The sequence below is a fragment of the Simochromis diagramma genome, unplaced genomic scaffold, assembly GCF_900408965.1.
Source record: "Simochromis diagramma unplaced genomic scaffold, fSimDia1.1 OVJJ01000304.1, whole genome shotgun sequence".
Taxonomy (NCBI): Eukaryota; Metazoa; Chordata; class Actinopteri; order Cichliformes; family Cichlidae; genus Simochromis; species Simochromis diagramma.
Genome location: NW_024387030.1, coordinates 17,004,244 through 17,019,803, shown reverse-complemented (window position 1 = coordinate 17,019,803; position 15,560 = coordinate 17,004,244). Strand labels below are relative to the sequence as shown.

General features: G+C 40.8%; 1 protein-coding gene across 1 annotated transcript in view; it reads right to left on the bottom strand.

Moving 5' to 3' along the window:
* The window catches only part of gfra4a (GDNF family receptor alpha 4a), a 149,748-nt gene extending 135,024 nt beyond the window's left edge, over positions 1–14,724 (bottom strand). Inside the window, exon 1 of the mRNA XM_040042345.1 lies at positions 13,713–14,724. Within this exon, the coding sequence (XP_039898279.1) occupies positions 13,713–13,770 (58 nt within the window). The 5' untranslated portion in view covers positions 13,771–14,724. The remainder of the gene's footprint in view (positions 1–13,712) is intronic.
* Positions 14,725–15,560: the final 836 nt, after the last annotated feature.

Genomic DNA, 15,560 nt, shown 5'->3' with positions numbered 1-15,560 from the left:
TCAATCAAGATACTCTAAAATCCCTTCTGAAATAAATCTAAAAAAAAAAGTATTTAGATGTGCTAGGACAAAAAGACCTTGAAGGCAGGATTTATCAGCTTAGTTAAAGGGAGATGATCCACTGAGCGGAGATAGGACGGGGTTGCCCCGTCTTATTCTCAGCTTATATGGAGCCTGGCAAAAAGCTGCATATGATTTTCACATGGAATCCATCTCAAGGCCTGCAGGACATAAACGTATTAATATTTTAAAAAGAACAGTTTAACGTGATAAAACTGCCATAAACACAACTCCTTTATTGCTGACACGTTGTGGCCCTGTTTATGCATTCTGCCTAACTCCATTATTTATTGCTAGCCTTGCCATCTTACCACCCAGCTATCAAAGTTTGTGAAGCTATTTGTGCCCTGTGAAAGGGGTCACTTATGTTGAAGAACCAACAGAGTTTTACAGGCGTTACCAGTATTTGTTTCTCTTGATAGAAGGGATTATTTTATTGTATTTACAAACACAATTCATTACCAAATATCTCCACTTAGATGACCTTTACCTTTATGCTTTCCAATCCCAGTCATGCAGATTTACATTTACCCTGCAAAGGAGAGAGTGTGCAAGGGACAGAGAGCAACTGATTGTGGTTAATGAAAAGCCCATTAGCCTTACTGATGCCACCATAACCTACCAGCCAATGAGCAAACAGCTAGCTAGCTTTTAGCATTTTAACACCAATATGGAATATAGTTTAGATACATGTGTGCTAAAAAGCACATTAAGCAGGAATTAGGCACAAGGACAATATAAGGGAAAGCAAGACCAAATCGAGCTGTTGAAATATGTGTTAAAACAACTAGCTAAAGAAATTACACTGAATCAAATTAAAATAAATATTATTTCAAGGAATCTGATATTCATTTTGACTCTCCAGTTTATATTATATAAAAAAAGGATAGGTTTTTATCAGCATGCTCAGGCAATCCTTTGTCAGCCATCATTCAGATGTATACTCAAGCATGATAAACAGCTGCAGAAGCACACTAATGGTAGATATATGCATCCTTACTGGAAATACAGACCTTCCATGGTTCAAAATCAACACTGTAATGCTAGCAGCACTAACTTTGCTTGCAGACTCTAAGCAAAGTACCTTTATGACTATTGTCAAAACCCTAACCCTGATCTAATTTGCTCCTTTCTAAGTCACTTATTTGCTTGCTGACACAATGTAATCTAAGCAAACTCCACCATCGCCAAAGTGCCAATTTAGTACCAAAAATGACAAATGTGCAATGACTTATTTCCAGTGACGTTAATTGCCGTTATTGACCATTAGGTTTATTTGTGTCATTACAGATGATGCAGCTAAATGCGCATCCAAGTATATGAATCACTTAAAAAATTGCATACAGGATTATGCCTTTTGTGAGCTGGCTTCAAACAAATGCCAGCTCACCTCCTGCAACCACTTTTCCGAGAATACGCTCTTCTTTTGCGGTTTGGGCTCCTTCTGACATTTCTTTGGAGGTGGAGGAACACCAAAGTAATTGCTTAAAGGAGCTTTCTTCTTTGAAATTTCTAAGAGTTCAAAACAAATGTCTGTCCTCCTCCAGAAAATCTTATGTACGCAAACGCGCATTGCAACTTCTTATCTGGTGCGCGTCTTTTATTTTGACAGCGCATGCGCACCTACGGACCACTTATGTGCACCCCTGCTTATAAACTTGTAAATGCTGTTGTTAAATCTGTCTATGCACAACCTGCCATGTCTAGTTTCAGACAGCACTATCAGGTTTACATTCATTACACACACATGCAAGTAGTTTACGTTCAAGTCTCTAAAAGAAAGGATTAAAAATGAGAGACGGTACATTTCCTGCAACAGTCACATCCACAAATGTGTAGGCAACAGAATTGTACATTTTGTTAGTGAATGTTTACAGGTCAGCTTGAAAAACCTTTTGTGCTGCAAATACTGTAGCTTCTCCTCATTATCTAATGCATGCAAACTTTATCAAATACTATTTTAGTATTTATTGCACTCATTTGTACTAATCACTCAAACACCCCAACTTCAGGTCAAACTACAGTGCTAATTTAGAGAGATGATGAACCTATAGAAATAAATTCTACATGAAACTATGCTTCGCCTGAAATACCAACTCCTCCTTCACTTACTAGTATACTTAAATTGTTCCATATCCCTAATATGATTTGCTTGACTATTCACAGGGTCATCCCTGCAAATTGCAGAGTTTTTGCAAGCTGTAGAAAAAGATTGCAGAAAAATACAGATTGTCCTATTTTGAGTTTTTTCCCTCTTTAACAAATATTGAACATTTTTCTGATTTAATTTCCCCCCATCACTCTTTTTTTCCATGTGCACATGTGATGAGTGTAAATCAGCTGGGTGGCCTGCTGCAGACAACAGAGTGGAAACCTTGTAAGAGTGTTGAGTTGCAAGCTCTTTCATTAGCCCTCATAAATGCTATTTGGCACACATCTGAGACTGCCTTGTTAGATAGCCTGCAGCGATTTGGCCCATTGCTACACATCCCCATCCTCTTCCACCTCTCCACGGTCTAGTCAGTTGACAGCCTGGCACTGAACCTGATTCCTGAATCTCGATTTCACACTTTTCCTCTATTTCTATCTCGACAGACTGAGCAGAACGCCACCACAGAAACTGAAGCCCTGATTAGAAACCAATTAGCTCCTCAGATCCCGGTGCAGGATATCATCACGATTCGCCTGCTGCTCTGGATGAAGCAGTCTGCTCTCATTTGCCGGGGGTTCACAGGGAAACGTAAGATGACAAGTGGAAGAGCTACTTCTTTAACACAACCTGAGTTAAATGTGAGCTGTAGTAGGAAAAGATTAATAAAGATTGATTTTCTTTGGATACTTGTTTGTGTCTCGCATGTATTTCTTTTTCTTGCTTAGTCGTGGATTGATGATTACGTTTAAGATCAAATTTCAGGTCAAGTTTCAGCAAAGTTCAAATTTGCTGCTGCTGGGTGAAAGAGTTTTTTTTAAAACATCTTTGATTAGTTGAGTTTGACACCAAACAAACATACCTACCTACCAGAAACCTGGCAGCAGAGGATTCAGCCTTTTGATCATTTCCCCAAACTTTTAACCACTTACAAACTTTCTGTCAGGTTCTAACAAGCGTTGTGTTTCAGCACCACAGAGAAATCTACTGACTTCTGGTCTAACTGCACTTGACAGACATTTTATGCTGTTCACTTTTTTTTTTTAAAATAACATGTCATTGAATTGCTACACTAATTGACAGGTGATGCTGTAAAGCTGATGTCTATAATAAAGAGGTTCACTCTTATCATGCACTCATGTCCTCTACGGGAAAGCTGGCTGAGTGGTTCAGCGGACACACAGTCGACTGACAGAATAAAAAGATTTAAGACATTTGGGTACAAGCAGTTTCTGGTATATGTTAACAAAACTTATGTCTATATACCATACAACTGTGACAATCTATGGTATTAAAGTTATTGAAACCACATGAAACGTACATGTGCACCTTCTTTCACATTACACAGGCTGTCAGACGTGAACAATTTCTGCTATATGAGAAAAAAGAAAATGGCTTCAAGTTTCTAATATATTTGGTAGGAGTGAAAAAACAGAATTACAGCACAGTTTATCATATTTTTTGTATTTTTTGTATCAAGACAGGGACAAACATTAGCAAATACTGATATTTTGTTAGCTAAATTCAAATATTCTGGAATATTATGAACAAAACGCCTCATCTCATACTGCACCATCCTGAGACAATGTTACCTGAACAAACTTTCACCAAATTGGCTCAACTAAATAACACTGGACACACTTAGCTTGACAAACCTATCTACTAATTCAGAGCACACTGGTGGCTCAGTCACATTAGTAAAAATAGGCCAGCAACCTTCTTACATATACAAAAAAAAAGAAGAAGTATTTTTGTAATACATTTTGCGACCAACTGCATCTCCAGAGGTTGAAGGTGTCACTTCTGATCACAAGGCAATTGCACAGGTCGCATAATAGGTGCCAACATTTCTGTAAACAGTTGCAGTCTGATGTGAAGTGACATTTGACATACCATCAATACCTTTGTCAGTCTAAGAGAGACTGACAAAGGTATTGATTCAGTTCAACTGTATTTATATATGGCACCAAATCACAACAATAGTTATCTCAAGGTGCTTTATACTGTAAGGTAAACAGCCTACAATTTGCAAATACTCGCCACTAAATTAAAAAATGCAAACAGGGGCAAAATGTTTCCATTAGTCTTTAAGCACAGCTTGTTGTTTTCTGCTTATATTGCTATAGAGCAGAAAGGGTACTGACAAAAAATTTAATAAATAAATACATTTCTGTTAAATGCGAATTTCAGTCTATGTAGACAACAATAGATATGTGATTTTCACTAACAAAGTTACAGTTTTCACAGTTAATTGCTGTGTTATCAGAAACAGATTGCGTGTAATTGTCAACTTGACCTCCTTCAGCTGCAGACTGATAGCAGACTGTTTTATAGAAAACAGTTTTGGTGACAGCGGATGCTTCACAATCTAATTTTGCAGTTAAATAAATAAAAATATAACTGAAATGAGATAAGTTTATCTTAAACAGATACTGAAAAAAGTTTGAAAAACATTTTAAAAAGGCAATAAATCACAACATGTGTTATGGCAATGTTCATCATATCACAAAATGTTTAAAATCACAATAATATCGTATCGTGAGTGAAGTATTGCGATATTATCATATTGTGGTGATTCCCATCTCTTAACATCTCTATTAGTCAGATCCTGGCTTAAGACGCTGGACTGGATATTGGTTGCACAACAGCTCGATGTAGGGACGAGTCATTTAGTTCAGTGCGGTTCAGTAGCATGGAGGAAGATGTGTCACAGCGAAACGACAGCAGTTTGGAGATATCAGCTCTAAAACTTAAAACACTTTTAGTTTTTTAAAATCTTTTTTTAGTTTGGTGTTTGAGTCCCAGTTTCTTCCTCATAGTTGGGATGAAAGTCTATTGGATCAGTACTCAGTGTTGGCAGATAACTTTTGGATCAGGTTGGATCAGTGCACCACCTTGAAAGCAGTTTTCCCACTGACCAAAAAAACAAACAAAGAAAAAAAAAAACATGTTAAATTGTCCAATTTCCATTTTTGTCAGGTAGAAGAAAGGTAGCCTGCTCCTTTTCCATGCGACAACCATATTCTCTATAGTGTTTATAGTCTGTGCTGTGTTCACACTGGAACAGTGACAAAAATAAATATGTATGCTCAGTCTCTCAGACAGGCACTGGCACAGCATGTGTGATTAATGTGTGGGATCATGGGAATGGAAGCTGAGGCCTCATGATAATCAGATATATTCTTGCTGGCCCTGTCTGTGTGAAATGAGAATATGTGAGAATGTTTGAAACGGCTGTCACCTCTCTCAATAAAATTGTGGAGTGATAAGAGCCTTTATTGTATGGGATCGAATAATGGTTTGCACCAGCTGCAATAAGACACTTAAAGTTCCTTATACTTAAATAAGCACTGACAGACACACTTACAGGCTTTAAGTACTGTGAGCATTTGATGAAGGGCCTTGGAGTCTTGCTAGCTTGTTTCATTACCACCTCTCATTCTCTCTGCCTTGCCAACTCAACGCCACCCCCTCAAACTAAGGAAAAAAAACCCCTTTTCTTTCTGATTAATTGCAGCCTTTTAGGCTTTCTTACAATCTGCTTGGACCATCCTGCAGCCTTTTCATTACAAACTTACAGAATACAGTGGAAGTAAATGCCATATCCTTTTAGCTCACAAGGGCAGGGTAATTTTCTATGTGGTATAATCATCCCTCGACAAAAGCAAATGGAAATGACAGGGTTTTAATACTAGAAGTCATTTTGGTCTCTACCAAGAGTTTGATTCATTCTATTTCAGGGAATGTTTATCTCCAGTACCTCCAACTGCCTGTAACTGCATCCACATACCCTTAAAATCATACTTTTTCTGTCAGAGATAGCAGAGAGCAGTGAGAAAATCATCAAGACAGCTGGCGATAAACGTCAACCATCGATGAAACACACCTACAAGTATCCAAGTGTGTCACTATCACTGAGTCATAATGAGAGTCCCTAAAGCACTTCCCCCCCATGTGACTCCAAAGCATTATCACAGCAACTAGACAAATGAAACCAATAAATCACACAAGACAGAGTGAGCGTCAAAAATCGTATCTGCAAATGGGAAGATTGAGCGTGCAGATTTGGGAAAGCCATCTCTAAATCTCCACTTTAGGGATGCGGAGCAACAGGTGCTCTGCATGAAAAACAATCGCAAGTGTATAAATAGATTTTGAAGGGCCAGCTGAGTAAATTTCAGGCTTAGAACTGAGCCGATGTGCCGGGAATCCAAAGAGAAAGTCAGTTAGGGTGAGACTCTCTACAGAGACTACGTATCTCCTCTATGTTAGATGCCCAACGACAGCTCCATCCTCACAGAAAAATAAATCCCTTCTCTGGCTGTCACATGGCTTATTCACATTCACATCCTCCTCTCTCTGCTGTGTTTGCTTCTGTAATTTCTCCGACAATATTCTCTCGCTTCTCTCTGTCAGTGGAACTTGAAGGCACAGCGAAGTATCTACAAGTAAGGGAAATCAGGAAACTATGCAACGCCGCGCCAGCTACAGAGACCTGGAGAGAGAGGAGGGTGGGTATGAATTATACATGTTTCAGGGGCGGGCTTCAGATTTGTCCGAATAAATGCACGTGGGGAAATGACTGCGATATTAGCAGTTACAATGCAAGGTTACTAAACATGAAGGGAGCAAATTATTCATTCCCACCCAAAGCAAAGTGATTAGTTTGAAAAACTGCTGACAGCAACAGTAGGAGTTTGGTTTGTATACACTGGAGGACGTTCAGTGTGTCTGCGTGTGAGACTGAGCGTGGGTTAATTTGGCCAAGACTGTGCGTGGGTTGATAATTAGGAAGCTATTTGCGTGGAGTGAAATGTTCAGCTTATCTTCTGTGGAATCTCTTCCACTGTCCCTCTACACTTGAATATTTGTCCTGTGAAACTTTCTAAAAGCTGTGATTATGTTTCCCACAGCTAAACTCTTTATATTTACTCTTCATTACAGGTGTGATAATTAACAACATTACATAACTGTGAATTAAACGGCAACGTGGGTTTTTAGTAACGGAGATAAAAAATAAAATGTCGACGCACTGCAGCTTTTTCCCACAAACTTTTCAAATGTATTTCATCTCTTTACTTTTTTGTTGTTTTTTCATTTAAACAAAACTTTTCGTTAACTGTTTAAGAAACTGGCTGCTGTGCAGAGGTGCTGCACAGAGCTTTGCAGGCCCCATCTACATGTGGAATAACCAACAGTCTGTGCTGGTCTTAGCTTAGCCCCATCATGTAAAAGACCATGTACATAAAACATCTTTTTAGCAGATCTGAAATTTGATATTGATTGTTGAATTGATTTTTGTTGTTTTTCACACTTCTTACTTTCCTATTCATGCTACATTTTCAGCCACACAGCATTCAATCTAAGCATCGATGGACAGCGGGCAAGCACAGCCCCAGAGCCTCCAATTAGAGCTGCAACGATCGACCAGCCAGGGACCAGGATGATGTTCAGTATCCTCGGCCCGGACCATCCAGTCAGCTTTCCATATGTTGAGATGGTCCATTTCATGTATGCAAAAAATCACCCTCACCTAGCCGAATGTGGAAAATTTAAAGAAACTAACAAAGACAAGGTGTGCCAAAGCTAGCACCATCTGGAGCTAAGAACCAGCCGCAAGCCAGCAGTGTCAGTATGAGCCTCGGTATGAGCAGTAAGGATCACAGGTCAGAACAGTTAAAGAAAAATCTGTTGCACTTGCTTTTGTTTGTTAAGGTCATACATGTCAGGTAAAGATGGCTGTACAGTAACTCATTTTCATTTAGTTCTTTATACCTCTTTGAAGTGAAGGAGCACTTTATTTTCAGTTGTTTAAGTGAGTGAAGATCCAGTAACTTACTGCAGTTTGGGAGAAATTTCAAGGAAACCAAGAAAATAAAATTGTTGCATTGAAGGTAAGTTGATTTTTTGTTTATATGTGCTGTCAGGCACAGTTTTTAGAATAAAAAAATCAGACTCTGCAAAAGAAAAAGAAAAGAAAAAACAGTATCAGTGGGCCACAAAATGGTTATTGGAGCATCTTTGCCTCCTAGTAGGTTCAATCCCCATAATTTGTCTGGAAAGGTGGAGAGCAACGCAAACAGCCACCAACGCTGTGCCATAAAAGACCGTTTGGCTGCAGGGCTCACGTTTCGCAACTAGCATGTTTGACAAGCATTTGGTCTAATAAATGTTAATGCACCCATGTATCCCTGCTTGCCTGGGATGAGGGAAGGTACTGTGGAGACCAAACCACCACTAAAAGTAGAAAGAATAACGGGCATGCATTCATCAGAGAGGCACAAACACAACAATAACAGTTTTTCCAATTTTGTGTGCAACTTCAGTCGGCACGGGCACAGTACTAAGTATGTGGCTGATTTACTTTTTTGAGCACACATGTTGTTCCCTTTCATTGCTTCTGGGAGACCAATCAGACAAAGGCTTGAACAGCAGCTGTAGGGTGTTAATAATCTGGGCTAGAATTCTGTCTTCCTACAGCATGGCTTCTTTTCAGCTTTCCTTTTATAGAATTTATTTAATACTGAAACAAAGGCAGTCACTGAATGTAGGGTGTGATGTCCAGAGACCGTTGTAGCCCTCGATATAATGATATAACTGACAGTGGAAATACTATAATGACAATTCTCAAAGAAGTTGTTTACTTCTATTCAGATCTCCTAATAAAAGGCCAACATACATAAGAGGTTCAAGGTGAATTACTACCTTTGACAGCTTTGATACTTAAAGTCTCCACCTCCACCTTACATTCAGTAATCACACAGATCAGAAAAAGCAGAGGAACCTGTTTCTTTACACAAAACGTACTCTCACATGTAGCGACGCTGGACCTGTTGTGCTCATTTCCAGCTCTATTATTTAATCTAAAAGGGTAACTTTTCATAACTGCGAGTTCTTATATGTGCCTGTAACTTCAAAGTCTTTTTAAGGCAACATTTTTTAGACTGATTGCGGTTAGCAAAAAATAAATCAATTATAAAAAAGGCAAGACAGCATAAAAACTTATTGTATCTTGCAGTGCTCCTCCTTACGTCCCCATGATCACATTATAATGGCTGTGAATACTAATCTGAGGTAAGGAAGCACTACTTTAAAAAATCTGTTCAACTGGACTGGAAAGTTAATCAGTAAATAATTACCTAGCAAGAAATGGAAATCAGCAGGTTTACTTTCAGTAGCCTCAGCGCTGTAATTACTTTTGGGAAACTTTGATCTAGAACACTCAAAATATAAAATCAAAATGTGTGTTTTGTTCCAATCAGTGATTTGAAAGGCTGCACTGACACGATCAACAACCGTGATTAGCTACAGTACAGAACGGCTGATGGCGTAAACACAGTTAAATATTATCGGTTGCTGTGTTTATTGTGAGACTGTGTGATTATGACAGATCTAATTCCATGCTACAATTTCAGAAGCAAACTTTGAACATTCTGTTAGAGTCCCCAGGCCACCTTTGTCTGGAAATCAAATGTTACTGAGTGATCACAAGATTGCCACCACGAAATTAGTAGTGTGTGGCCGCAAGATCAAAAAATCATGACCATTTTTTTCTTCTTTCAGATGGTCCGTTTTGGGGGTCACCACAGTGGATCATGACCAAACCATCTCAGACTTGTTTCTCCACCTTTGTCTCCAAACTGCTCATCCTAAGCTGATGTACTCATTTCTAATCTTCTTCATTCTGGTCATTCCTAATGAAAAGCTCCTTTTTTTGTCAGCGTTAGTGTCTCCAAACCATACATGTCAGCAGGTCTTACTACCACCTTGTCAAGCTTCTCTATTACTCTCGCCGCTATCCTTGTGAGACAAATCACCCCTGACACTTGTCTACACTCGCTCCACCCTGCCTGCACTCTCTTCTTCACCACTCTTGAACACCGTCCATTGCTTTGGATGGCTTCACCTTCACTATATCTCCTTCTTGCATCTTCACCTTTCCACCTGTCTCCCTCCCATTAACACACATATATTCTGTCTTGCTTCTCCTCACTTTCTTCCCTCTTCTCTCCAGAGCATACCTCCACCTCTCCAGGCCCTCTTCCTCCTCCTCACTATGTCAAAGTCCACACAGAGTCTACTGCCTGATCTCATCTATCAAAAATCAGGACCACCAGTTACTAATGTGCTGGAATGAGATAAATGAGTAAACTTAATCAGGGACAAGGCAGTGAGATCTATACTTTGCTCTGTTGTTTACCATCAACACTTGACGATTATTATTGGGACACTGATTTGCTTTTTAATTAGATTGATGAATTATAAGGACACTGTTTGACAAACACTGTTACATATGCACAGCAATCAGCAGGTCCCCAGAGAGGGTGCTGTTTCAGCAGGTAGAGGGAGGGAGAAGGGGACAAACCAAAGTGATATCCACATTGGACAATGGCCAAGTCCTTGCTGTTAAAACTAAATAAAACTGTCACGGCATACAAAGCTTAAGTTGATGTTTCATTTATGTTTCTGCACTTTATATGGACAGTGTTGACTAGGCCTGTGTTAGAGTATGAAAATCTGTCACATGCAATGTCAAGACTGCAAAAATAACATTACTTGTAATTAATAAATATTAAAAAGCATATATTAGCGATACAGTTCCAGTGTCTTTCTGCTTTAACGGGTAATCTACTAGCACAACCACCGACTAACCTACACCCGCTGAACTATTTTCAACATGCTTTTGTTGTAGAAGGTCAAACATTCTCATGCTGCTCATCATTCTTATTGATGAGTTTCAGGCAACTTTCAATATTTTTTAATAGCAGATATTCCTGTTGTGATGAGGAAAATTATTAATTCCCACAAATTACCAACATTTAGCAAATCAATAATATCTTGTGGCTTTGCATTACTTTCAGAAATAGTTTTTTATGTATGCAGATTCTTATCTTATTCTTTTTGTGGAGCTGACTAACACTATGACAGCTACTGTACTAAAAAAGATTAAACTTAATCAGCCATTAGACAAAGCAGGCTGATAAAACAAAGTGCCAGTGGATGGATGCCCTTCCTCTGCTGGTTCTCATTACAGGATGTGACACTGTCCTCCCAGCCAGCCCCCTCACCTTGACACATCTTATCTATAGTTTCCTCCACCGCTGCGAGAATCAGTCGCTACAAACACATGTTAGGCAAAAACATAGCCACTCGAGTTTACCATCATTATTATTTGCCAGCTAAGCACTACCATGTATAAAAGATTAGACCACACAGAATGCTAAGCACTACAAACCCTCTCCCATGTCAGAAATGGCAAGGCAGGGCATGTTCATTTGCTCCACACCACTTAGAGAAGAATAATATGCAGATAAACCTGGTCAACTAATTGCAGTAATGATTGCAAAATGTTCAGAGCTGTGCGGGCAGATAATCAGTGAAGCATCACAAGACTGAGCGGTAAATATGCTAATTTAAAGCCGAAGTAAATAGATGCTTGTTTCTCCCCCCGTCGTTTTTATGCCGCGAGTTTAGCCCTGCAAAGTTAACAAAATGCAAAAACACAGCACACTAATCTTGCATACATCCACTTCACACAGCACGCTTCGTAAGAGAGAAACATTCATTAGATTGGAAGGATATTAGTACAGCCCTGGACACCACAGGCAGCTTTTAAAGCTCAGGTTTGGCCCAGCAAGTTGTAGAGAAGCATGCTTTTATATGTAAGGGAGCCCCAGGAAAAAAGCTGCATGCAATCCCACATAGCCGATGTGTCCTCTTAAACTGAAAAAAAGAAAAAAATCCTCATAAAGTCTGCTGGTTTTCTTAAGTTCAGTTAAGCCAGTCTACCCCTCAGGATTCAAACCAGCCACCTTCCTTCCCCTTTTCTAAGAATAAACTGCTTTTCCTGCCTTTCATCTCCCCTCCGTCTCTCCCTGTGTGGCTGATGGACGGGATCACGAGGCCCTGGCTAAGTGACTCGGCCGTTTTGACACATCTTTTTGACAAGGTGAGAATATCTGCAGAGAAAAGACGAGGAGTGACTATTCCACCGAGCACATATTGCTTCCAGTTACCCACCCTGCTCATATCTTGACTGACAGCAGTGTGGTGACACAGGTTTTACATATGATGGGAAAAGTGAAGGAAGACAGCAAGGGGGGCGGGGGGTATTAGCACCGCTGAAAGTGTTTGTTAAGGATTCATGGTGGTGGAAGCTCTTGTCTAGGACCCGAGTTTCCAGTTCACTCCCAGCGTATAAGGCTGCTGTCAGTGCACCAGGAGTGTGGCTGAAATCACATCTGCAGCAAAAAGGAAATGAACTGCGGGATGGAGAGCTGTCAACACTGAGGCTATAAATCTAACAAACACAAATCCCTCCGTCTGTACATCCTGTTTCCAGCCAGCATTCGTTCTGCAGGAAGTTTTTTTTCCCTCCATATAATATTTTTTTCACAATAGAATGCAATAAAAAAAAAAAACTCAGGGTGTCTACTCTTGTGTTTGGCAAACACAAAACAAAGCTGGCACTGAAACTGACTTGCACCACCTGGCCCAAGTAAGTGTGGAGGAATGGAAAAAAGCTGAGTGTCCATGTGTGCGTGCGTGTGTGCGCGTGTGCGTCTGCAGTGCTGGTGGTCATTGCTTATGATTTCAGCGTTTGATGTGATCACGCACACCCTGTTTGACTGGCTCGTTTCAAGCGTGTGCGCGCTCACACACACTCCTCTCCTGCCACCACGCACGCATGCACGCACGCAAACCACCACCACGTTGTTTTTTCCTCCCTATTCACGCACTGACAACACAATTCACCTGCAAAGGCAGGTGCACAAGCGCGTAACCCCCCACCACCATGCCCCTTCCTCCAACACGCACGCTCACCGAACCGTGAGAAGTGGCACATGCGGGCGCGCACGCCAACAGTTTGACATACACTTGTCTGCATTGGCATTTTCGCAGCGAAGCTGGATAACAGCAGCAGCGGCAGCTTGGTGGCATCTTTATCTTTTCTTTGGTAATCTATCATCACATCCATCTGCCGGTGCTGGGAAACGGTTTAAATACATGGGATGTACAAAGGGGATTTCTGCCCGCAGGGTGGGAAAAAGAAAAAAGAACAAAATAAGACTGCGAAAAAACACAAGCGAGCATCTCTCGAGTGGAGAAAATGTGAGCAGCCTGTCAGAGTCCCGCTGTTTCATCACTCCCCAGTCACACATAGGATGTTACTTGCGGGCTTTCTGTGTGGTCTTTAAAAGAAAATCACAATCTCTCCTCATTTTGTGACCCTGTCGTGCATCCGTGTATCTCATTAACAAACCGGCTTATTCTGCAAAGGGGTTAAAAAAACAAAAGAATGATCTCATGATGCAACTTTGACACAAGCAAGCGAATATGGACCTTTAAAGATCATTCGCACTAAGAAAGACTTAACAAAAGCTAGTAACAACAGAATAATAGAATAAAATAAAATCAAGCCGAATGCGAGCTGCATTGGGCAGTCACAGGACGGCGCATTGGTTTCGACCACAATCAATTGTTCAAGTGTTGATCAACTTACCGATGAGAGCCAGCTGTAAAAAGTACAGTCCGAGGAAGTCCATTGTGGAGTGCGACATTAATTCAAACGGATGCAATCCTGGGCGAGAGATGATGTGCGGAGAATAAAAGCCCGCTGTTTTTGTTGAAACTGGCACTGAAATTAAGAGCGGAAAAAAAATCGCAGCTATTTCTCAAGTGATGACTGTCCACTTACGCTGACGCCGGAATCCACAACACTGCGTGAAAAAACATTAGCGGACCAGAACATCATTTTCCTTTTTTTCCCTTTTTTTTAGCAGGCAAACTTTTGTCTTGGAGGGGAAATGGGTTACAGCTGAGCCAGACCAAGACACCGCTACCAAAATCACACCGCGGAGGGAGAAGAAGAAGAAAAAAGAAGCAGTTCGGTCTTTACGTGGAACAAATCGTGTGCGTATTGAACATCCCCGTGCGGTTCATCAGCACGTCCTGAGCGGCTGCTTCCTCTCCTCGTCGCCTCCACCTGCGCGCCGTCTGGAAACTGCGGCTGAATCACTGGCGCGCTGCTTTGCGCACTCCGACCCGAGAGTCAGTCCCCGCTGTGATCCTCAGCTCCCAGGCGGGCCGGCCGGAGATGCCCAACCCAGCTCGTTTAAAAAATCCAATCTTGACCAAAGTTGAAATAGGACAACTTAAATCGATAGGCTATTTCGTTACTGCCATAAAATGGAAACAACAACCCCGCGTAAAATGGTGCATAGCCTGCATCGGTGGGTAGACCATAACCACACTTTTCTGAAAGTAGGTTATACCCCCACACGCACATACACACACACACACGCACGCCTCCAAGAAAAAGAAAAAAAAAGAGTAACTACCACAATCAACTTAAACGAGAATCAGTGAGGCAGCAGAGAAAATCTTTTTAAGGGCCCCCACGGAGGCAGAAGGAGCAGCGGTGAAAACAGAGCCAGGCTGACTCACGGTGTCTGTCTCCTAATGGTAAAATGAAAAGACCATCTTGCAGCCAGCGTGAGCTGTTTGAGGCTACCTGCTGTCTAATGTGCTCATGCTGGTCCTTTTTTCTTTCTTTTTAAAAAAAAAAAAAAACAGAACAAAGAAAATCTATTTTGATCTGGGTTTTGAGGACAATGGGTCTGATTGGCGCTTCAGACATGTACTGTTATTATTTTTAAGACACAGCCTAGTTTTTTTTTAATCTGAAGGAAATTTGTCACACACCCAAAATCACCGAATTAGACCAGACAAAAGTTACACTCCACAAGTTCTGGAGAATATTCGCACTCTACAGTACATACTGATAGCTGATAGCTTGCCCCCTTCCCCCTCCCTCCATCCCCGAGCGTCGAAGCCCACACTCTAGATGACAAACACATTTTTGGGGTTCTCTTCGGGGAGTTGTTTTGCCTCTTCAAGCTTATTTTGCGGCATTTTACAGCATCTCAGGGACACTTTAATCCAAAAAATGTGTCTGTGCAGTATGCAAAAAAAAAAAAGACTGATACTCGTGGGAAGGATCATGCCCAATGAATAAATATATAAATAAAAATAGAAACACAACCCCATTCTGTTTTTCACTGTTCTACTTTTTCCCCTCAAAGAGAGTGGGCAGTTTGCTCCTCTTAGGATTTGCTTATACGGAGGCTACAGGGAGGGTGAGAAGAAAGATACCGCAGGAGGTGAGAAGTTTCAAGGAGCATTTATGCTTCGAGGCCAATAGCATGTACTGCTCAGGGACCACCGCAGACTCCGTTGTTGGTTTTTCCCACATTGCTTTTTCAAGTTTTTTTTTTTAACTATATTTGCTTAGATTCTTCTTTAGCCTGAAGTGAGTTTTAATTGCTTACCGCTCATTGTTTTGTACAAA